The sequence below is a fragment of the Acromyrmex echinatior genome, chromosome 1 (genome assembly GCF_024713525.1).
Source record: "Acromyrmex echinatior isolate Ae372 chromosome 1, ASM2471352v2, whole genome shotgun sequence".
Lineage (NCBI taxonomy): Eukaryota > Metazoa > Arthropoda > Insecta > Hymenoptera > Formicidae > Acromyrmex > Acromyrmex echinatior.
The window spans coordinates 19,994,312-20,017,859 of record NC_141852.1 but is presented as its reverse complement, the minus strand read 5'-3'; the positions used below and the strand labels follow the sequence as shown (position 1 = coordinate 20,017,859).

At 38.8% G+C, this 23,548-nt stretch overlaps 1 protein-coding gene across 3 annotated transcripts in view; it reads left to right on the top strand.

The window, feature by feature from the left end:
- Positions 1–22,580, top strand: part of LOC105154875 (fibroblast growth factor 18) — a 127,168-nt gene extending 104,588 nt beyond the window's left edge. For all 3 annotated transcript variants that reach the window (XM_011070656.2, XM_011070655.2, XM_011070657.2), the window contains exons 2-5: positions 5,053–5,098; positions 8,525–8,657; positions 16,515–16,621; positions 17,421–22,580. In XM_011070656.2, coding sequence (XP_011068958.1) covers positions 5,053–5,098; positions 8,525–8,657; positions 16,515–16,621; positions 17,421–17,876 — 742 coding nt within the window. In that variant the 3' untranslated portion in view covers positions 17,877–22,580. The remainder of the gene's footprint in view (positions 1–5,052; positions 5,099–8,524; positions 8,658–16,514; positions 16,622–17,420) is intronic.
- The last annotated feature ends 968 nt before the right edge of the window (positions 22,581–23,548 follow it).

The window sequence follows — 23,548 nt, the reverse complement described above, 5'->3', positions numbered from 1 at the left end:
ATCGGGCCAGGGTGTGTAGTCATGCAACGAAATCCGTGTACGTCGCTTAGGCGACAGGCGGTGTCCAGCTGAGAGTCATCGGCGTCGGGTCGGTAGCCGCGTTTTTCATCGTCGTGTCGGAGCCTATTCAAGTGTTGGCAGTTTTTCACGCGGTAGGCGACAAATATCCCCACCAAAATCCCCTTTGGATGAGTCCTCACGTGGTCCGGGATGTCATGCCGCGGGTTGCATCCTCGCCGGCACATTCACCGTGCCGATCTCGTCCCGGTGACTACCAAGTCGCGTGTATCAAGTGATCTTTCGAATCTACAATCTATAATCGCGATCAAACACAAGCATCTCTTATCGTTCCGAAGGAGAGAAGTGATTTCTCGCGTCAACCATCGTTTAGCCGCGCAAAGTGATTTAACCTTCCATTCGCGGTTTGTGCGGACAAATTGATATCCTGTCAATAGATCAATGTGATACCATTAAAATTCGGTGCTTCTGTTGGGAGATTTAATAACGATGCAAACGATGGTTCACCGTTATAACAATGTCTGGTTGATAAAGATCGGTTTACCGGGGAACCACCATTCTTGTGACTGTTGGGAACTTCAGGTGTTACGTCAGCGTTACGATTAATGTAGATATCAGCGTAATCCGTTAATCTTCGACTCAAAAAGTCCACGGACTATGCTTTGATAGGCGTGCGACGGGAATTCATCACCCGCACGTAATGCTTAAAAAGGTATAAAAGCTCGGCTCGGTCGTAGACTTTTCGACACACAATCGATCTCGCGCGGTTGCAAGTGCGATGCATCGTGGCGACGTAATCGGCACGATTTTCTTAACTGAATTCCGATGATGATGTAATACAGTGATCGCGTTACGCCGGTTTCGAAACTGGATTGTTCGCGTTGATCGGGACAGAAGTGCAATCTGTCCAAAATCAAACGCACAAAGAGTCATCGACCTGTCAAACGTGTCCTGTCACGTAAACGTATATCCATCGTAGATCGTACGCTATTCTACAACGGAAACCGCGAGAATTTGTGGCGAAACGACGTGCTTGAATCGTTATTGCAGCTAGCCGGTCGTAATTCGTACGATTTACAATGCATGGACTGAGATGACACACCGAGGCGGAGACTCGCAGCTATGTCTACGGTGATCGTTGGGTGAGTTACGACGATTTCATCCCCACGTTGACATGTCTCGCGTCGTCCTCTGGGACATCCTTCGGATTTCAATCTACGCCAATGAATCGGTAACGAAGAGACTCAGGGAAATCGTTACTTTTATCGCTGATCGTAATCCTTTTCATTGTCACCGCGTCGAGGTAGAAATTTGAAGAACTCTAGAATTTTTAGGATCTTTCATCTTTAGGATGAAAACGTGCTTATCGTTTTTATTATATTCCTTTTTCAAAAGAAAATGACGAGAAACCGTGTGCGTTTGCGTATCTCTCCTACAACTTCAGTAGGTATTCTTTTTTTTTCTTACATTCTTGGCTATTAACGGATATCGGTACAAGACGTAAGTGACGAACATTAACTGGATGCTGCGTCACGAAGTGCGCCAATACGGCGCGTGACGCGCGCATGCCGTTCTTGCGTGTTGGAATTTGTCACGGTCGGATTTCACGACGTTCCGGAATTTCGCGACTCTTCGGAATTCCGTGATGCGGCCACATGTATACCTCCAACCGCGCAGGGTCCGGTTCGGTGGCGCGTGTACGCATGCATCCAACCTCTGTTCTCCACGCGATCGGTATCAGTATCGATACGCGCGATAGTAGTCCCTCTCTTTTTCTTGCTGTCAGATGACGAAGGATATGGTCAATGCTATAAATGCATTAAAATATTTTTTGATTGATCATCATTTTCAAAATTCTTTCTTCTGATTGGTTCATCAAACGTTTAAAACATTTATAGCGAGAATTTGATCACAGACAAAATTACATTTTGATAAAGCCAATTGAAAATTGTGACCAAATTACACTTTGAAATGGACTTTCTGATTATCATAAGCATTTTTTAGTTATTACCAGAAATTCTATTTAACCTCAAAACATCATTCTGGTTGGATCTTTTTGTTGGTTTAATCAAAACATTTTGTTCCAAGTACAATTAATAAATAGATTTATTATCGAAATCTCTTGAAAATTTGATAAATTCATAAATTTTAGATAATATTGAAATAAATAAAAGTGACAATAATTAAATTGACATTTGATATTGGAACTGCCGATCGCTAGAATTGTCGAAAGTGCCAATTTGATAATTTCCTATCCTCATAATGAAGATTTATTGATATTATTTGATATGATTAGAATTGTTCGTATTATATTCATATATTTTTAATATTTTGTACCGTATATTTAATACAAAAAAGAAAAAAATTGAAATGATTAGCGGATGTCACCAAAATGACACCAGCGACGATTCTAGTATTAAAATGATTCGCGTGATAAACCAAGAATATCATATCGTCGGTCGCGATTAAACGTGCAGAGATAGTCTAGACTGGAATTCTTCGTCCTCGGCACTCTTTCCGTCTTGATGACACGTAAAAAATCTCACGGACATTTTTCCTCCTTACGTAAAACGTCCCGGGAGATCCGAATGTTAATACATCTCCGCGCCTTTCGACGCCGCACCGCCGACGGTTACCTTCGTCGCGGTACATCGTGTGTATTATCGCATCCGAGGTGATCCACGGCTGTTAATGAAACGGCTAGCAAGAGGTTGTCAGCGGGATGTCGTTGTGACTAAGTTTGCAATTATGTAAACCGGCATCCCGGCGAGTGGAATACTCGTACACCTTGATTTAGAGACGGTGGTCTTCGCTGATGTGAAAATTGAAAAATCGATATTGACGCTGCTGACGTAAATTAGATACTTTGGAATGTGGCACGATACGTTCTACAAGTGGCTCTCAGTACAGAAGAAGTGAGAGTGTCCGCGCCAGATAAAACGCACAAACGTGATCTATTTATATAAATTCTTTCTCACATGTATAAATTATACATATTAATAACATTTTTTATTAATATTATTACCTTTATTGTCAAAAAAAGTTATTTTAAATTTATATATATGCAATTATTATTATATTGGATCAAGTTGATGATTTGCAATGCATGATATTAATCACGTGATTACTTCTTTTAATTTTTTATTCTATAGGCCTTTTAGACTTGTAGGTCTTTTCTACCAATGTAAATTTACTTTAATTTTACAATAGTTTCATTTTATCTTCTTTTAATACTAAGAAAAAAGATAAAGAGAGAGAAATAAGTTAAATTAAATTTATGTAGATTAAAATTAATTTACATTGATAAAAGTGGACTTTTTTTTAGAGATGTTTTATTTTTATAAAAGAATCTTTTAGTTCGATAAAATATGAATCATTTCTTTACACATGCGGTAGCAGATGCCGAATTCAGTTGTGCTTCGAATAACCACGCCGCTGCCGTAGTCGCGCCAATGCAATTAAACCTCGAAACCCGAGTCAACTGCGTACACTACACCGCATACTCCACGTTACGAGTGTTACGATCCGATGTATATCGCGCGGGGAGTGCGTGGCAGGATGAACGCATGGCAAAGAGCCTTGGCAAAATCTGTATCGTGAACTCGTCTTCCAGTCGCAGATTTTCTACGTGAACGGAATAATTCTTATGTGCGGAGATTGTCCGAAAAATTAGATCTAATTGGTATTTAATCGCAACGATTTTGTAAAAGATATGTCATCCAAGAGAAGAAGATCGATAACGATGAAAACTTGATCAGAAAAGAAGGACGTCGTGCTTCTTCGCTCGACAGAGACAAAGCGAATATTTTAAGTGGATCTGGGCTGCCCAGCGGCATTCCACGCACCGAGTGCATTGAGAGACGAAGTAGGCGGGATGAGGCGAAAGAAAGGCATGTTTGGTCCACCCCGCGATACCACGGGCGAGCCAATAATCTGCAGTCGAATTGAATTGAACGAGTAGCGAAAGCTCGTACCGGCGCGACCGCTATTCACCTGTGTTCTGTAACACGAGATGCATTTGCATTGCGCAACTGCTTGCGGCTCGCATGTAGCTCGTATGTAACTGGGTTATCATTTACAACCTGTGTCACTATTCTACGATTCTCCAATAAACCTTTCCCACACACGTTGGTAATTTTTTTAATGATTTTACGTGAGATCATTCGTATCATTTCTTCGCCGCTGAAAACAGTGTATCTGTATTTAGAAATAATCTATAATTTTACATATTTTGATATCCTATTTTAAAGTTTTTTGAACAGTTATTTTGAACAGTGTTGGTTTTAGGTTTGTGATATTATTAATCTAGTTTAGTTACAAGACACTGAAATTGCGTTTCAAGACTGAAAATTAAGTTCGCACAGTTTACACACAGGATTGGATTTATAATATAAATATAAATTCACACCGAGAATTATTTAAACACTATCAAGATCTATAAGGATGTGATCTGTAAATATTTAGGATCTTTATTTCCTATTCATTGATATTAGATTTGTTTTTTTATTGCATTGCTGCGTTGAACTATATTAGAACTTTCTTTCTTTCGCAAAATATTAAACATAATACCTATTTTACTTTATGTATGAAGAATGTAAACTAGTTTAGCTATAAAAACAAATCTATATAGTCTAATTTTAGAATTTATCAAAAGCGCAATCATCATTATTCTTGTTCTTAAGGATATTTATGTTTTAAAAAACGACTATATAATTTAAAGATTTTAATAAGTATATGATTTATATGTACTCGGTACAATCTATTTGTACCATCATTTTAGTGCTAATTATCCCGTACACAAGTTTGCTTATCAGTTACAACTTATCAAATGCACCTTGTATTTTCAATTTGTGCGATTGGAAATAGTAATGACTGTACACACTGTGCGCGAGCTTGCTATATAATCACACGAAATTTATTTGCATACATGATTGCTTAGAATCGCCGCAAATTGGATGAAATGAACTTATTGCATATTTCATTCGTGTTCCGATCAATATTTTTAACTAACGGGTATATTTTTGTTGTTTCTAGGTTACCACAGCTTGCCGTTTTAGCGAAGATTTTGTGCCTCCTGATGGTGAGTATTTCCACATATAATCTTTTTATAACATTTATATAGAAATTGTGTCCCTCTATTTCGAGATACAAATACACGTATTTTTTTAGAATGTTATAATAAATATTAGAAAAGATTATTAGAGAAAATGAGTGGCTATACGATACATTTCATAGTTAATTAGTTAATATTGTCTTGTTTTGTAATTTATGGAGATTTGAAAATATTTAAATATTATAAAGATTATCGAGAAATCAAATGTAAAAGTACGGAAAGCTCACATTCCAACGTTTTATCGCGTTATGATCGGTTTGTAATCTTATCTCTTTGAATGCGACCGACATTTGTAGCACGAGCCAATTGCATAAAAGTAATTTGATGATTAGTCGGCCTAGTTTTCGTGAACGGTAACGAATGGCATAGAGTTCGTATAGTGAGCCACAGTTCCGCTGAAGTCACAAAATCACCTACTTCCTAGCTCGCTCAATGTATGCAAAGATATATGGGGGCCGCGATCGCGAGGATGACTAGGTCAGATCTGAGATATCCCCGGCACGAAGAGGTCGGGACCCGAGAGGATCGCGTGCTGAAACTCGTGCCAAGACTCGAGTAAATCGGCGATTACAGCGGCACGCACCTTACCTGCCATAGATTAATGATCGGCGCTTCCACTCCTACGCGTTTACAGGCACTGACAATTTATATGGCCGAGAGGCGGCTGCCGGCTTTGAACTCATCCTTAATTCATTGCGGCGTACGTTTAATTCCCCGCTGTGGGCGCCGTAAAGCGCTATAAGTTTTGACATCGCTTGAATTTTTTTTAAATATCCACGACACCGTTCATTGCGAAACCGTTAGTTTGCCATCGCGCTTTGATTAACTGCGTGCATGATAAATCGAGTCTTTCTTCATTGATCAAGTCTTTCTCGCGTTTCTAAACTGTATGTTGTTGCAACATTTATTTTAAGATATTTTATCTTATCAATTCTTAATTTATAAAATTATTAACGATAAACCGATTGTCCATATTTGACTAATGATGCCAAAAATAATTTGATCAATTACTAATTACTGATGATGGATTATTGACGGACAACTAGATTATTAAATTATGATTATCTCGATTTGATAGTAAAATAATTTTTGTCATTGACAAAATGTTTTTCAAACTCAACATCTATCATATAATATAAATCGTTGAATATCGCAGAGATTGGACTCGCATGGCACTCGTTATTTATTATGCTTTTGAAATTGATGGAGATCTATGCTCGACTTCCCAAGATGATAAGGACAATTCGCGCGACAGTCTCATCGCGCGAAGACTCGAATCGTATTTAAATGAGATTTATGTATCCTCGATACCGGTCTTGAGCGGTGCAGTAAACGGTTTGCTGGTCCAATAAATAATTAAATGGATAGTCGACTGAATCGCGAGCGATAAATTTAGATGTCGATGGTTGAAGTAACTGCATGGTAAATCGAGATGAATGTATTCGAGGCTATCGCCTTAACGATACGTCTGCTAGGTGAGAATTTAATGAAAAGCCAATATAAAATTTCAAAGAGCTATGTACTGACAATTGTTCATCATTTACTCGCATCTATTGTTTGAAAGTTCTGCCGATTAAACGATAATGCAAATATCACGATGATGCCGCGAATCAATTATCATGTTAAATTTTTATTGGCGCGGCAGGATAAACGCGATTATCTGCACATGATGTTGCAACGCAGAATTCAAGCATGCAGAGTTTGTTACGTGCGACGTCATTCTGTCATAAAGTTTCTATAATGTTTGTAATCTACTTAACTTTGTATGTTAATCGTTAGAGAAGCATGGTATGCTATCAACTCTATTTGTCTCTTGGGTCATATACGATCTATAATCTCAACATTAAAAGGCTGGAATTACAGGATCGTGGAATTGCAATAAAATCCTGCAATGTAAATTTAATTGTTCTTCTCCACGTTCACACATAAATCTGTTCGTCACTGTACGTTTATTATATGATGATATTTCCTTGGGATAAATTTTAAAGCAAACATGTAGCATTGATTTTGACACGTAATGTGCAAAAAATATGAGCAGAATAATTTCGAAATATTAATATTCAATTGCAAGAACGTTGCAATTCATTCAATCATTTAATTTCATCAATTTATTCAATATTTATTTATAGTTTAGATATTTGTGCATACACCGAAAAAAATATTAAATTTTTAAATATTTGTTTAAATATTTAAATAGTTCAAAGTAAATATTTACTAAATAACATGTATAAATATTTGACACAAAAAACATTAATTTGATTTAATATGACTTAATATGATTTTTTTTTGTGAATAAATATTTATTTATTGTAAGTAAATGTTTACTTAGTACTATTCAAAGAAATACATATTAAGATTGAGTCAATTTTTTTCAGTATATGAAATATTAAATTATAATTTAGGAGAAACGCGTCACACATACAACATCAACTCTCCTAATGTCTCACATCTATTATACATGCACATTCATGCGTCATTCGAGCGTCATGATTGTTCGATCATACTAAGCTTTCTATTTCGATGTTTGTCAGACTAATGCGCGTTGCACCGGGTATCGTAACATTGTCGGCGCCACTTTTGATATAAACGAAACGCCAGTTTCGGCGACTATTAATGGATGGCTCGTGTCCGCTCGTTAACGAGCTCTCTGCCATCAGCGTGCACCATCTCCGAGCGGCCAGCATGACGACTCTCCGTCTTCGTCTGACACGACGGATTTTTATCCGCGCGCATCCACCGCGGGAAGAATCCGCACGGGCGGATCAACGAATGACTCGATGTCGTGATATGTGAACCGACCGTAAAAGCGTTCTTCTCGGCGGCCGTGGAAGAATTTCGACGTTCCTTAACGACTTTCAGTTCGGTCGTTGTTCTGAAAACATGTCATGCGAATTCTTATCCCGCCAGAGCTTTGTTGTTACATTCAACGAAAGATAAACTATCAGATAATTCACTACAGATAATATTAAGCGCGATTCTACCTCTGGACCAAGTTGCTCATTTTGTTCTTTATAATCTATATTTGTACATTTCATAACTTATCATTTTTGTTTAATATGTATATGGATACGCTTATATTTTTGTCAACATTTCAATAATTCATCAAATAGTCATAAATAGTATGATTTAATTCCTTGAAGAAATATTCCGTAATAAAACGAATTTTTTTTTTATAAATTTTGTATTTTCTTATGAAACGCAAAATACGCCATTGATTTTGAACATATTACGAGCACCGCGGTCTATATAAGTCATTTGCTAATTAATTTATTTCTTAGTGATTCTCGGTTTGAAGAAGTTATTTAAATATTTGATAAAGCAACTTGGAACGAACAATTGATAATTTTTGTAGCTAAGAAATTTAGACTATACGTACGATTCTTGTAATTGTAGGTGGTGATGTGCGGGGCGGTGCCGGCGATGGTGCGCTCCGTGAGTCTCTACTCAACTTGCAGCAGCGGTAATGTTACCGTAATAGGCCGCTCGATCAAAGCAGTGGGACGCGATGATTACAATGCACCCTACCGTAAGTAAGACCGCAAAAATTGTTAAATTTCACTCGTTGCTAATTTAATTTATATACGATAGACAATATATTTTTTAACGAAGAAAATTATTTTGTCAACTATTATAATATTTTGTTGTTACTTTTCCGAAATTTTTTCCAAATTAAATTTACAGAAATAATTTAAAAAGTATTTTTGTGTTTATTATATAAGTATTACGTAGTTTTTTAATTGTTACCTTTTAAGAAAAAGATACATTTCTGTATCTTTTTCTCTTACGCTCTATTAAATAAATCTCTTTTTTTGTGCAAGATTTTTCTTAGCTGCTCTAAAATTTCCAAATATTTAACTTAATTAGCATAATTGATAAAATTTATCGCGATTGCATTGTTAATTGATTATTAACATTGAACGCATATTTTATATGTTTGTTGTATGATTTGCATTAATTATCTTCAAAATAAAAAAAATATACGTAATGATAACATATCTAAAATCACTAGAATGAAATAATCAAATCTGTTAATTGAATCGATCTTAGTCAGCATTTTTATCACACCATTGTGTAGTTTTGTATATAAGAAAGGGATTTTTATCCGGGAGTTCGATGCATTAAAAAGAACTCTAATTTACTGCGATTCTTATCGATTGACCTCAGTCGGTCGGAAAGCTTATCTCTCTCGTTTTCGCTATGAAATGTCTCTACGGAGCCTTCCGGAGTGAATTTCCATTTTTACGAACTAATAACTGCAGTCCTATTTCCGTGAGCAGTTTGCCGGACGCACAAACGTCGGAGAAGAAACGAAAGGAGTAAAGCTGGAGGACGACCACCGAGGAGTCTCGATGAATTACGACGTAATTTTACCCCGTCTTGATTGTTTTCGGCTAGACACTCTCATCGTTTGTTTTATTATGCATCAAGTGCATTTTGCCTCATTTCTATTTATTGGAATCAGTTTTACGAGCAGATATTATTCAGAAATAAAAGAGAATTTAGTTTTATTTTTCAAGCAGTTGAAAGTCTTCAACAAAATATATGGGACATTTACATGGGTGCTCGCTCTTATCTTCAACTTGTATTTTATCACCTTCACATAAATCCGCTATGAAAGCAACACTCATTTATGGACAGGATATTAAGATGATATATTTATTAAACATTTGTCAAATCCTTGATTAATGTATTTAAACCGGGCAAATCATTGACATAGAATTATGATGATTAAACGCCTCTCTTGTGCGCAATTTCGTTCGTTTCCATCAATTTGCCAATTTGTCGACTTTACAGTCCGAAGTCGAATCTTTTCACAATCCGAAGTCGAATTTTTTTCAAACACGGAAATGGAGATTTTGGGATCTGAAATTAATAATAAAATAATATTAATGTAAAATATTTAAAAAACTGAAAACTCTTCAACTTTGTGTCACTTATTTTTTACGTAATTCAATTGTGGACTAAAACGATTTTAGAACGATTGGAATATAAATCATTTGTTTATTTCACACGGCATAATATAGTCGTTTTATTCTCAAATTTTTATCAGTACCAAAAAATGCCATTTTGTAGATACCTCTAATATAATAGAGAAATTCCATATCATAATTTAAATTTGATCAATTTCGTTCATATGGGGATCCTTCTGCCGAACTGCCGAAACGTTCTTCTCGCGGTGGTTCCTTTCGCGAACTCGCGAGTTCGCGGGAATTTTGCGCGTGATATCCCGGACGAAACGAGCAAACGGGCTGTCCGCCCTACGCGCGGCGTGAGTACGAGGCGGTTCCTCTTGAGACGATTGCCAACGAGGTAGGGGACGAAAGGAAGGTTCGGAAGGAGGGAAGAAGGCGCTCGCTTGTGCAAACAGAGGAGCCAGTTTTCGCGCCGCACGCTGCGCGCCGCGTCTGCACCTCCCCGAGATCCATCACTTTCGCGTACCTCCTCCTCCTTCATCTCCTGCCCTTCTTCTTTTACCTCCTCCTGCCTCCTTCTTGCTTTTGCCTCCACCTTTTCCCTCTGTTACTCTGCTCTCTCACCTCTTACGGCACTCAACTGCCGACAACGAGCCTCTCCTGACCGGCGATTACTCAAGCCCCTCTCGCGACTTGGAACGGCGTGTGCTGCTGCACGGGGAATTGAGACACTGTGAGAGAGTCCTTGAGGAGCCATGTACCAGGTTCCGAGGTTAGAACGCGCCACGACATATCTTCGGAAACTTGGAGTTGTTGCTGATGTCGCGACTGAAGCCTGTTTTCTATCAAATAGCAGATATATTATTATATTGTAAAAATTCTCCATGATAATTTACTAAATAAAATTAGAATTGTATAATGTATGGAGCATATAATGCATGTCGGAGCTCATACGCAATAGTGATTTTCCGGGAATCGTTTTACATATCGATACCGGTAGATAAACAAGTAAAAGAATTACGTAATTATGGAGTAATACTTGTTGCTCTTAACGCATCTATTAATTTAATCGTTGCATTAATATGCGATATAATTATATACTTAATATGCCGAGTTGCGATTTAACTAGAGTAACATTAGAATAATATTAGAGACGTACAAGATCAGGAATTCTGAATGAGGGGTAACTGAGCTAAGCTGAAATGATAAATCATAATTCAAGTGAGTCAGTTAATAACATGATAATAACTATCATCCACAATCAAAGTAAATAATAATTATCAACTTTTTGTTACCCGCACACCGAGCAAACACAAATACGATTTACGTGACACGCCTTATAATTACCGTGACACGACATATTTACCGTACTTACATAATTACCTAAACACCTCGCGAACCGTTCCGTCTGACGTTTGATGTTTCGGAATTGGGTGTCCTTCGGGCTGACATCCGCGCGAATTTCGACATGGCTCGTGAAAGAGGGAAAGCGATAGAGATCTGGACCGGGGTGTGTTACGTTTATGGGGAATCGGTTGCGCCGGCAGCACCAATCGTTCGGACTGGAATTTAATTATTTGAGTCGCGGGGGCTGTGATTACCGCGTCAGCCCGATAAACCAGACTTCACCTGTCGCACCTTTGATCCATCCCGTGCATACCTCGCATTGCATTCCCGTCCGTCTTGCACCACGTCTTGTGTTCGTCTACTGTGCATCATCGAGGAGAGGACGATCCTCGCGCATCGGCCAATCGTGCGTTTAGGTGTTAATGACAGGGTCGCTATTATACGCGCGCGCTCATAACGAGAGAGCTGCATCTATACGCTGTGTTCTCTCCTGCCTCTTGCCTTTCCCTTTTGACTTTTTCTTGCGCTTTACACGGTCGGTACCGACCATCTCTCCCTCGCGCGTTGTATTATAGCTTTCATAACGCCGACGCCGCGAAATTGTAGCGCCCCAGTGGTTCTCGGTCCAAGTTGGCGTCGTCTCACCTTTGTAACCAAGGCCCAACATCAATAACTAATAACTGCACATTGCATGCTTTTTGCTATGTGGTAATCGCGTGCAATTTTCTTTTCTCTGTTTCTCCAAAATGATAGTTGAATTTTTAAGTCTCACAAATTTTTCAGATTGTATTGCAAGTCAATTGTGGGATAAAACCTTCTGAATAGTTTGCTTCAATACGTGATAGAAAAATGTGGGTAGTTGCGAACCTGTAACGAGCGGCGAATTGGTTCCTATATCGCGAGAAGCACGTAGAAGTAATATATGGGATCCATTCTTCTCTCCTTCTATCTCGCTCTTTTCCTCTTACGTGCAGGCCCATCCTACCAGTTATTATCCGGAGTAATCGTGCCTAAAAGCCGGTGCCCGCTTTTGATTAAAATTGGCTTTTAATTCATTTGGCAGCCTCTAATCTCGCGGCGGCTCCGATCAGAGGGAACCAGAGCGAGGGCGACGAGCCGATGGTCAGGGGAAAGGAGTAGGGGGAAGTTGAGGGAGAGAAGACAGAGGTTTGAAGCGAAAAATTTAGTGGCTTCCTCTCTTCATCCTCATACGTGCCGCCGAGCTTGCGAGTGCGTCATGAATAAATTCCGATGTGGCACCTTTCGGCAAAATATATTACATCGATCGATTGCAGATAGCTCTTGGAATATTTCTTATATATAAAGTTTTAAAATTTTATATTTTCGAATAGTGTTTGATATAAAAATAATTTTGGTTTATATTGCATTCCTAATTTTGTTCTCTTTTTAATAATTCAGTCATAAAGTTTAATCTTTGGTTTAACCAGTTATCAGATTTTTTAAAACTATTATCTGAGATAATAGTTTATATTCAAATTAAAATCATTGTTATTGAGAATAAATTGTATATGAATTGTTTTTCTGATTTATTAGTATTTTAAAAACAATACAGATATATGAATTTATTCACAATTTTTTGAAGAAAGTAGAAGTATTAAAATAAATATTAGATGAAAGCACATTAAATAACTTATTATGACAGTATTTCTTAAAAAAATAATAAATATTTTAATTAATGTAGCTTTTTTATTATGAGCCTTTGAGAAATGGGGAAATATATTTAAATATATTTAATAATTTGTAAAAGTAATTATTAAAAGAAAAAAATATTAAACAATACCCATACAGTATTTTACAACAAATCAAATCACATTTTTTCTAAGTTGTAAAAATATTCCAGGGATTCTGTACACGTCTAGACAGTTGTCAATGTCGTTATGTGTATTGCGCAGATATTTTGCATGGTAAAAAATTTACGCAAAGCAAACATAATGACACCTACAACTGTCCGTAGACTTGTACGGAATAGCACCTCAGGTGACTATTCCCGAGTTAAGAATTCGCAAATTTGCACAAAATAATTTGCTTTGATGTCGACATAAGTACTGTATTATATTTTTTAAATTCCTTCAATTTTAAGACATCAATTCAAAGTATTTTTTTCAATATCGAGATACTTATTGCGTTCGGTACATATCCTACTAATACTTTGGGGAAAAGATTCTTCCGAGGAAATCCGTCAAATGGAAGATTGAAATCAACACGCCGTAGACGCCTGTCTCGAAACTCCATGCGTCTGACAACTTACTAACAAACGCGTCAGCACTCGAAATGGCGCGCCGGTCTCACTTCCTTTCTTTGATAACGATAACCATCGCGTCGAAGCGACGAGTTTCGCTGCGATTGCTTCGGTCGCCGTCGACATCGTCGTCGGCGACGAGGTACCGGAAATGTGAAAGTTCGGTAATGGGTAACTGGAGCGAGCAAACACGTATAGAGGACTTTGTGAAATGCGGTAACGTCGCTCCGGTTGTTATCATCGTATCTTTTTCCGCCATTGTACCGCAGATATTGCGCGTCGCATACTTAAAATTCCGGTGTCACAAACCGGAAGGAAAAGAGTATCGATTCCGTGCTCGATAGTTCCTGATTTATTTGCAACCGTTGGATACTTATATTATCATGTAACGCACATTCCGTGTCTCATTATCGATACGCTAGTTTCGCTATGCTCGAATTTCCACATCCCGTATAACTCCCTCAATATCTCCGATAAAGTTCGTATTAAGATAGCGTAGTTATATGATTCAAACTGGTTTTCATTATAACACCGATTATCTCGTAACACTTCTTACCGTTTGTCAATTGATAAACTGTCGACGATTAACAGATTTTTAAAAAAGGAAGTTTTTAATGTGTTATCAACTTTATCAGTATTTCAACTAATATTTGTTTTTACGATAATAAAAATAATTTCGAGTCTTTATTTTTGCTAATTAATTACTGATTGATTGGACGCAACTGATTGGCTGGAAAGATTATAATTTTCTGATTCAATATCTAATATTTAAAATTATTATGTACAGTATCTATATCATGCAATTGATGGATAGCTTGAAAAAAATGATTTACATTCTTTGCTGTTGAAAATTTATTAATCGAATTTTTATAAAACAATTTTTTCAGGAATACAAAATATAGAGAAATTTATTATCAATTGTAAGTTTTATGATGAAGTGTTCTGATTTATAACCCAGTTTTTTATGCAAAATCTATTTGAGAAACGCGATGTATACACTTTGTTATTCTGTTGTGTATACATTGTGTTGTTGTGTATTTATCGCTTATTTAAATTGTAAAATGATTGCGTAATTTATGGCTAATTATTCAATAATAAGTACTCTTGAAATGCATATCTCAATAATTGCTATCTACCAATCGATGCATCAATATTCATAAAATCTATCGATCGCAGTATTAAAGGGTGCGTAATCATGTATGTATTTCTCACTTGGATACTTTGATTCAAATGATAGATAAAAACAATGGTTTCTCTTTAATGATACTATCGGACTCAACATCCCATTGCGAGGCAAATCCAATTAATTAGCGTAAGTGGCACAATTAATTGGCGCGGACTACACACCATAGGCTAGTGAGATAGCAGTTTGAGATTAAGTTCTCTGTTTCTCATTTTTTTTTTATTGGCGAAGACCCGTGTAAGATGAGAAAGAGGCGCAAGTAGAAGAGAACAGGATAGAGAAAGAGAGTAAGTGAGTGAGTGAGTGAATGAGAGACAGAGAGAGAGAGAGAGAGAGAGAGAATTAGACGGAGCTGAAGAAGGGTTTTACGAGGCAGTTCGGGGACATTCTTGATTTCGATGTTGGAAGAGAATCCGACGAGGGCCACTTGAATTTAACGAGGTTCCACAGCAAATGGGCCACCCTGCAGACCCGCCTCCTTTATTTTCTCTATACTACTGGAACTCATGCTGCACTACTAACCTATGGATAAACACTCGATTTTAAGATTGCGCCTTCCGTCACAAAGTTTCCGAGAAACGTTACGATCGACTTTAGACAAACCCGTCAGCGAAAGGACAAAATTTTTGCATTTTTTGATTCTTTCTTTATTAAATACAATTCATTATTAACATACGCAATGGTTTCTAAACTATTATGAAATATTTTTCTTTTTAACATAACGAGTGAGTGCTTTCAAATTATTTATGACATAAAGTCGTAAATTTATGTTGCGAAATAAGGGATATAAAAATATTGCATCATTCATCATCTCTCTCGTAAATGAAGAGAACGAAAAAGAAATTGATTTAATATATAGTTACTGACTTAGTTCTCGCAATGAGTTAAACAGTAACAAGCACATTGGTGAATATTTCTCGTGTTGAGAAAGAAAAGAAAAAGGAAGTCATTGGTCGCGCACCTGTACCTGATCCCTTTTTTTTCATTCGGCGGACAAAGGGTGCCTGCTTCTCGCTCGACAAAATTTCGTAACACCAAGTAGGAAGAATAAAGGGAAACGGAGGGACAGAGAAAGAGACAGAGAGACGGCGCTGCACCGGCTACGGTGCAACGTGCACTTCGGGGTCGAGGCACGACAGGATCCGCTAAGTGGCAAAGCATACACCGGACGGTCTGTGCCTCCTTCATTAGCACCAACTAGCCTCGGCGGTAGGCTTAGCCGAGTCTTTTCTTCTTTTCTGCCGGTGCCGAAGAGAGCGCCGGGTAGAGGGGCCCAGCGTCGTTGTAGGTACAACTCGCGCCATAAACCTCGACGAGGTCTCTTCTCGGAAATATGCCAGCATGCATACCAAAGCACAAAACGGTTCGCTTTGTGCATCCTGTCGCCTGTCCTCTGGGATCGAAGTTTCGTGTTGGTAGAAACTGCAAGAGTTTCTACCGAAGTCTCTTGAGTTTTTCCAAGTAATTCTTGCATTTGTGCATAGGTATTATTTTACGCGAAATTGCATGTACTTTTGTTTTCTCGGAGAGAATAATTTTACAAACAATTTTTAAATCGTTTGCTAAATTTTATTTATGAGAATCTTTTATATAATATAATTATGTAATATACAGCTGTTTTGTTAAAATAGATTTTGTTCGAACGCATAATGAAGTTTCCTATCTCTTCGTCTGTTACAGAGAAGCTCACCACACAATCGGAAGATTTCAGTAGGAAGCTGTACATCTTTGCGGAGAAGAGCCAACGATACATTTGCTTCAATAAGCGGTGGAAACTCGTCGGCCTGGTAATTACTCGCCTTCCTATTAGTAGACATACTTCATCATCTCAAGTGAGCGGGTATAAAATTTACACGCGCCAGTAAATGCCTCGAATTGCACTTCGTAAATTTCTATTCATCACCTATGTTCGAGACTATAATTTAGAAGTTGGGTTATTAACAGTTTGATGATTCAAGATTTCAACGTTTACAATGTATATTACAAGATTCAATTTTATTTGATTTATCGTATGTTAAGTACCATTCAAATTGCTGAACCGTTTTTTAATAATTTTTATTTGGAATGCTGTAATGAAAATTATATGCAATAATTCAAGTTTTCATAAATAAAGTTTAGTGTTTTAATTTATTTAGTGCGTGCAAGAGTACATGATAGATAAAACGTTGGCTAATTATTGCGTCGTTTATGGAAAACAATTAAAATTGTGTCATATCCATTAAGCGCGGTTACATACATTGCCATGTATGTAACCACGCAACTTTTCATAAAAGACACAACAATTGGCTAACACTTTATTTATCGTGTATTCTTGCATTAAGACTGCGAATTCTGAAAAAGCATTATTCTCTCGTATAATAGTCATAGATTTGAATGGACCTTTTAATCTTTTGCAGTCTTATATATTTTAAATTGTAATATATAAACTTTACAATATTTAATTTTTTAAATAAATATTTAATTGTCAATGTTATTATTACGGCAAATATTTAATATTAATTCATGTGTAATATTATTTCGAGCTGCAAAGGATTAATGTCGAAATAGCGAGTAGTGTATCGTGAACCGTCGACTATTTATTTGCAGCCGAAAAAACAGAAGGGACCGATGTGCCAGTTTTACGAGGTGTACAACGGCTCCTATCTGAGGTACAGGAGCGCCGTCGATGGGACGCGGTATATCGGGTTCAACAAGTTCGGCAAGCCGATGAAGAATCCCCACGGCAGGCAAGAGTGTTTCAACTTCATCAAGTACAATCCCCATGCCGACATAAACCACCACAACAGCCTGGTGAACGCGGAGATGGGCGGTATGGAGCCGCGGGAGCCGTACGTCGTCTCGAGGAAACCGTCGCCGATGATGAGGGCCACGAAGAACTCCCTGTTGCAGGCCGACAGTGCGAGGGAGCACGTCCACACGTCCACGCATCGCCATCGGCACTCGAATCGCTGGAAGCATCTCTCGCATCGGCAGGACGGGGCAGACTCGGGACCCCGGAGACGGCATGAGAGTCGCCTCCTCGTCGAGGCCAGCAAGTATTGAGCCACGTGCGAGCTCGCCGATCAAGACTGCCTCCTCTGTACCCCGTGAGAACCTGAGATCAGAACTGCCAAATACGCTGGTGGATCGCACGGTCGGGATGTCAGGAGCCCACTTAACGGCGCGGCGCCTCGTGTGTCGCGACTCGAAGCACCACGTATTCGTTCGATCGGTCGGCGAATCAGCACACACGCCTTAAGCTGCGCCCGTTTAGTTTCCATTTCCGCCCGCCGGACCGAAGCAATGTTCCCGCGGCGAGGACGGGTGTCGTCGTCGAGATTAGCGTCCAAGATCGGCGGTGGACACTCGTCGGCGAAGCTATCTCAATTTCACGCGGTTAAGTTCGATTTACACTTGCCCCGACTGATCTCTCTTCAGGCAAGTATGTACCTCGTAACGTATAAGAGCGTTTTCTTTCTCATCGTTGATTCCTCGGATTCCTGGATTTAATTCGCGCGCGCGACTAATATCGCTCTCGTTATTCTCTGTCTCTTTTTTACTTACTCTCTTTCTCCTTCTCTCTGTCTATCTATATCTCTTTCTCTTTTCTTAATCTCGTGACGAAGCGTGGCCAATTAGTAGAAAATATCTTTCTTTCAATGCTGCGCGTCGTGGTAAACGCGCGACACCTAAACGCGCCGGCTATGGAAATTCATTCAAGCCGTTATTGCTTGGTCGATTGTTTGGAGCGACGCAAAGGAATTCACATCGCGTAGAAATCGTAGCGCAACCGAACGGCTGCTGTGCTTCGAGCGCGGTCACCGGCCCGCGATGGTAGCGCAAAGAGTCGCGCGAACGGCGCACGCCGACGGACATGCTGTTTCCCGATTTATTTGGCAAAAATAATTCGTCTTTTAAATCTTGAAAGATTAAATCTTGAAAGAAACGTCTCCCGTTTTTTTCCTACGATAAAATCTTAATCTTCAATTCAATATCATATCTTTGCAAAATCATTGCAAGAAATTGACAGATCATTCGTACTCTTGAACAAGTCAGTTCATTCATTTGGCTTGATCACAACTCTTTTCGATAATAACGATAATTACGCATTACCGAAAATATAATTAGTGTTGATAACGTGCACAAAATCAAGATCGTCAATGTACGATCAGAATTTGATCCTCGGAATAAAAGCGGGAACACTGTCGGCGCTGGTCCAGCGATGAAATATTTGTCACGTCGCGGACGCTCGTACGTCGCCACTCTTACGCTCGCCTGCGCAGTTAGAGCTCTCGCCGCGCAAGACTCTCTCGCTCGCTGTGCTAATTACGCCGCCTAACGTAGCGTGCGTGCGTGCGTGCCTGCTCGCGTGTATGAATAATGTGTGCGTGCCTGCCTGCGTGCGTACGTGCGTGCTCGCGATGTACACGCAGGCCTTACCGCCGCCGACGCACAAACTCGCGGCGCGATCGATTGCGAACGTGCCGAGTCTTACAACCGACCGACAATTCTCTTCGGGTTTTTTTTTTCTTTAATAATTCTTTCATAATTCTTAATTCGGGATTGTATTCGGAACCTCTGAAAATTAACACGATGTCATTGTGTAGCTTTGAAATAGGAGGAACAAAATGTTTCAGATGCGGGACATTTGAAGGTTTGATATAAACAAGGCCGGAAGTGCCATGTATTTAAAAAAAATTTACTTTTGTATTTATAGAAGAGCTCTCTACGCTAACGATACAGCAAAAAGCTGTACATGTAATTTTTGAGAAGATTCTTACGAGATGTCAAGAGATAAAGAATATTTTTTCTATACTTTTTCAAATGAATAAAATGTAGTTTTTCATTTTTGTACTTTTTCCAGTGTTCGTCTGTGTTCCTCTATTTCTCAAATACAAGATGACATCGATCGATATACAAATTTTGTCGGCGATATTTTCTAACGATTTTACGCAAAAGTCTTAAAATATTTCTTCTTTCATTCGATGGCAATCGGTCAGAACTGCGTGTCTGCGTACGCGAGTATATTGGACTTGTGTGCATTTGCGTGCATACGTATGTCACCTCCGGAAAGCGTGTGAGTGCGTGTAATATAATGCATTATCGTTAATGAACTTAATCCTTAGAACGCTATCGCAGACTGTATTATTAGGCTAGGTATATGAATATATGACGCGGTGGCGACTCGACGAAGGAGACCAGGGGCGCCGAGTTCTTCGTTACTGCGCAAAGACGTCTTGTGCCAGTCTTATTTTTCGCTTCTATTCTCTGAGATCGAGCTCTCGACCGAGCGTTGATCTCTCGTGCCGTTTTAACTTTTCACAGGCACAAGGAAGGCACCCCGGAGCGGTCCATTTTCGTAGACTCGCCACGTAAGGAGCGCCTGCCCTTTTTCCCCCTCTCCCCTCCTTTCCAAAAAAGAAAGAAAGAAATCGCTCCCTAGGTAGCTTATTTATTGAATCACGTTTAGGTACTACGAAAGCCGAAATGCCCGAGATACCCTTCGTTCCCCCTTGTACGTATATATATGTATATGAAGATATGCGCTGCTCTCTTTTCATCGTTTTCATTACCATTACCCTTTTCCCATCCCCTTCCCCTTTTTATCAATCACGTTTCTTAATTATCATTTCGCTCAACATCATGTCACAACTGCGGGTCGTACGATGTCATTAATTATTAATTCATCGGCTTTTAGCTTATTTATAATTTATATTTTCTTCGTGAAAACACATTTTTTACGCGTTACAAATTCTTCATAAAGAATGGTTGGTAGTGCGTTACATTTACGTTTAATGTTCCATCATATCGCTGTAATACGGAGTAATATCCAAATCATTCATTTCAAAGATCCTAATTACTTAATAAATTTAATTTACTTAACAACATATTTTTTTTTATTCCGCGTCCCTTCATTTCGTTTAAATTATTAAAATTCACGCTTTTTACACAAAGTCTGAAAATACTCAATACCTGATTAATTTAATTGCATACGAGTGGCAGTGCATAAGAAAGCTTATTCCTACGGATGATGTTTGTATGTGTGTTAAAAAATGTAGGGAGCAATGTGCACGTAGTAACGCCACGTTTCGTGCGACGAATCAAAAATTTAGTTTTGCAATGCGTTTTATACAGATTGAATAATTTCTTTTACGGAACGGCATTTTTTTACATGATGAAAATCTCTTCTTACTTGATTTTTATTGTGAATCATTCATTAATTATGTTAAAGTTCGATTTCTTTTGGTGATTCGTTATCGGCACGTGGCGAGTGCAAGCTAAGCACGATAAGATGTCGCGTGTAAACAGAAATTAAACGCCAGCAGATGACCATGAGAAAGGCATAAAATCCGACGCTTATAATTTAATAACAGATAACTAATCTAACGTGTATATGTATTGTATTGTAATATGAGTATTATATAACTCCGCCTCTAAAAATTAACCAACTCGTTTTGTATGTGTAAGCATAGCGTCACGTAGCGAGAATCACCGCGGCGTTCACGGCGATGCGGAGAAAAAATGACGGAATAATTTTTATGGAGTATGCGAGTCTCCTCGAAAGCGAGATGTGTCACTGACTCTGTCGTTCTACATATATATGTGTAAAAAAAAAAAAAGAAAAGCGCATGCGATTCCCGACCAGCGTCACTCTCGCGACCTCATCGAACTACTCGTAATCGAGCCATCTCGGAGTTACTTTCGAAGAAAATTTCGTCGATTGTTTGTTGTCGTCTAGTTTGTATATTTTTATATTGGCGAAAATTTTTGTTCGGTATTTAAGCTCTGTTAGCGTCACACATGACGTTGCGGTCATCTTATCACCGCGTGATTCGATTACGAGCAGACCATCACACCGCCCGTCCCATAGTCTTACAACCTCTCCTTTTTTTTACTTTCTCACCATCGACGAATCAGAAAAACGGCAGATGAAACGAATAGAACACAAGAGATGAATCTGACTACCCCTTTCCCCTCTCCTATAGATAGATAGTATACATACTAAATAAAAAAAAGAAAGGTAAAATATAAATATTATATATATAAATAAAAATATATGAAAGATGTGTATTGTAAGATATTTAATACCGACTTGTCTTAGGCACACCCGATGACGATCGATAACAATGAAACGATGATAATAATTATTACGATGATTGTTGTATAACGAACGACGACGATGATGATATTCTACACTGTAATTCGCGTTGTAATATAGAGGCCCACCCGTTACCCACTAAATCGATGTGTCAATGTACCCCCGGCCGTGCTCTGCTCGTGTGCGCATTTCGAAAGGGATGACTGAGAGGGAGAGATCGGACTTTGCAGGTGCGTCGCGCTTTGGACGACGGCCAATCAGCCGAACTGAGATTTTTCTACGAGAAGGACCGGGAGCCACTTTCGTAACTGGCCGACGTTCAACGACCGTCGCACTCGGGACGAGAAATTAGATCGGTTTCGATCGCGCCTTCGCGCTGCGCGGCGTTAATCATCGTAGCGCGAAAGCTACACACTTACACACACTCTCACATATACAAACACACACACAAACACACACACACACACAAACACACACACACACAAACACACTTGCCCTGTTTACGATGTGCAGCAGCCTATTACGAACGAGCATAGCACGTCCGGCAGCAACTAGCAATAATATAACATTCCAACTTAAATCGCATATGTACTGCGAATTCTAATAATGTGTGCCGCCATACGAGAAAGAAAAAAAAACACTGTCAAATACACGCTCATACACTGCTATTCATCGTATTTATTATCATACCGACTTCTTATCCCTCTAATGGCCATAATCGCGAGTCCGCGTGCAAAACGACGATGTGAAGGAACGGTAACTAAACCAGTCTTCGAAGCGATAAAGTAGCGGACATACGATTTGGTCCAACGAGTTATGCAAACTGCAGAAACATTTGCAAAAAAAAAAGAACGAAAAAGAAAATCGAGCGAGACGGGTTTGTCTTGCGCCTAATATCTTATAACGCTCGTAACTTTATTACTCTCATTTATATTTTTTTACCCGAAATTTAAAAATAATGAATAGTATTTGCTGTTGAATTAAACTTTTTTCAGAAAGTGCAAAATTTATTTACAATGATAAATGTATTGTATCGAGAGATTACTCTAAATTTACTGTCACAGCATGATAAATATTATTGCAATAGAAGTTTTAAGTAAAAGTTCTTAAGGCTTTGAAAAAGGAGATTCCGTCATGAAAAAGACCTCAAGACTTCATAGGAAGCGCCGAATTTCTACTACGTGATGGATTTGTGAGACTGTCAATGTACTTAACCGTCCACTTGAACTGTCTGGAGCCGAAAGCCAAAATCAAATACATCAAACACATCCTGAAGGTGAGCGATGGCGGCAATGGTCAGACCGAGAGGCTCTCTATTTGCAGCGATGGTGAAGAAAGAATCAGGATTTCTTTCGGAAAGAGAGGAAGAAGGCAGAAAAAAAGATAAAGAGAAAGGGAGAAAGAAAGATGTGGATCTCGTACTCGCTTATCCAAAAATCTCTAGTTATTTCTCACAAATCTTGCGCTCTACATCTCACTATCTTCCATTCAAGTGTTTAACTTGAAATCGGCCCATTGAAACCGTCGAGTTGCACCCTCCTTATCCTTACACAAAGTGCCTGCTCTAGGCCTCCTCTCTTCCGAATCGTCGCATACCCCTTTTCCTTTCCTTCCTTACTTTCCCCGGATCCCTCTA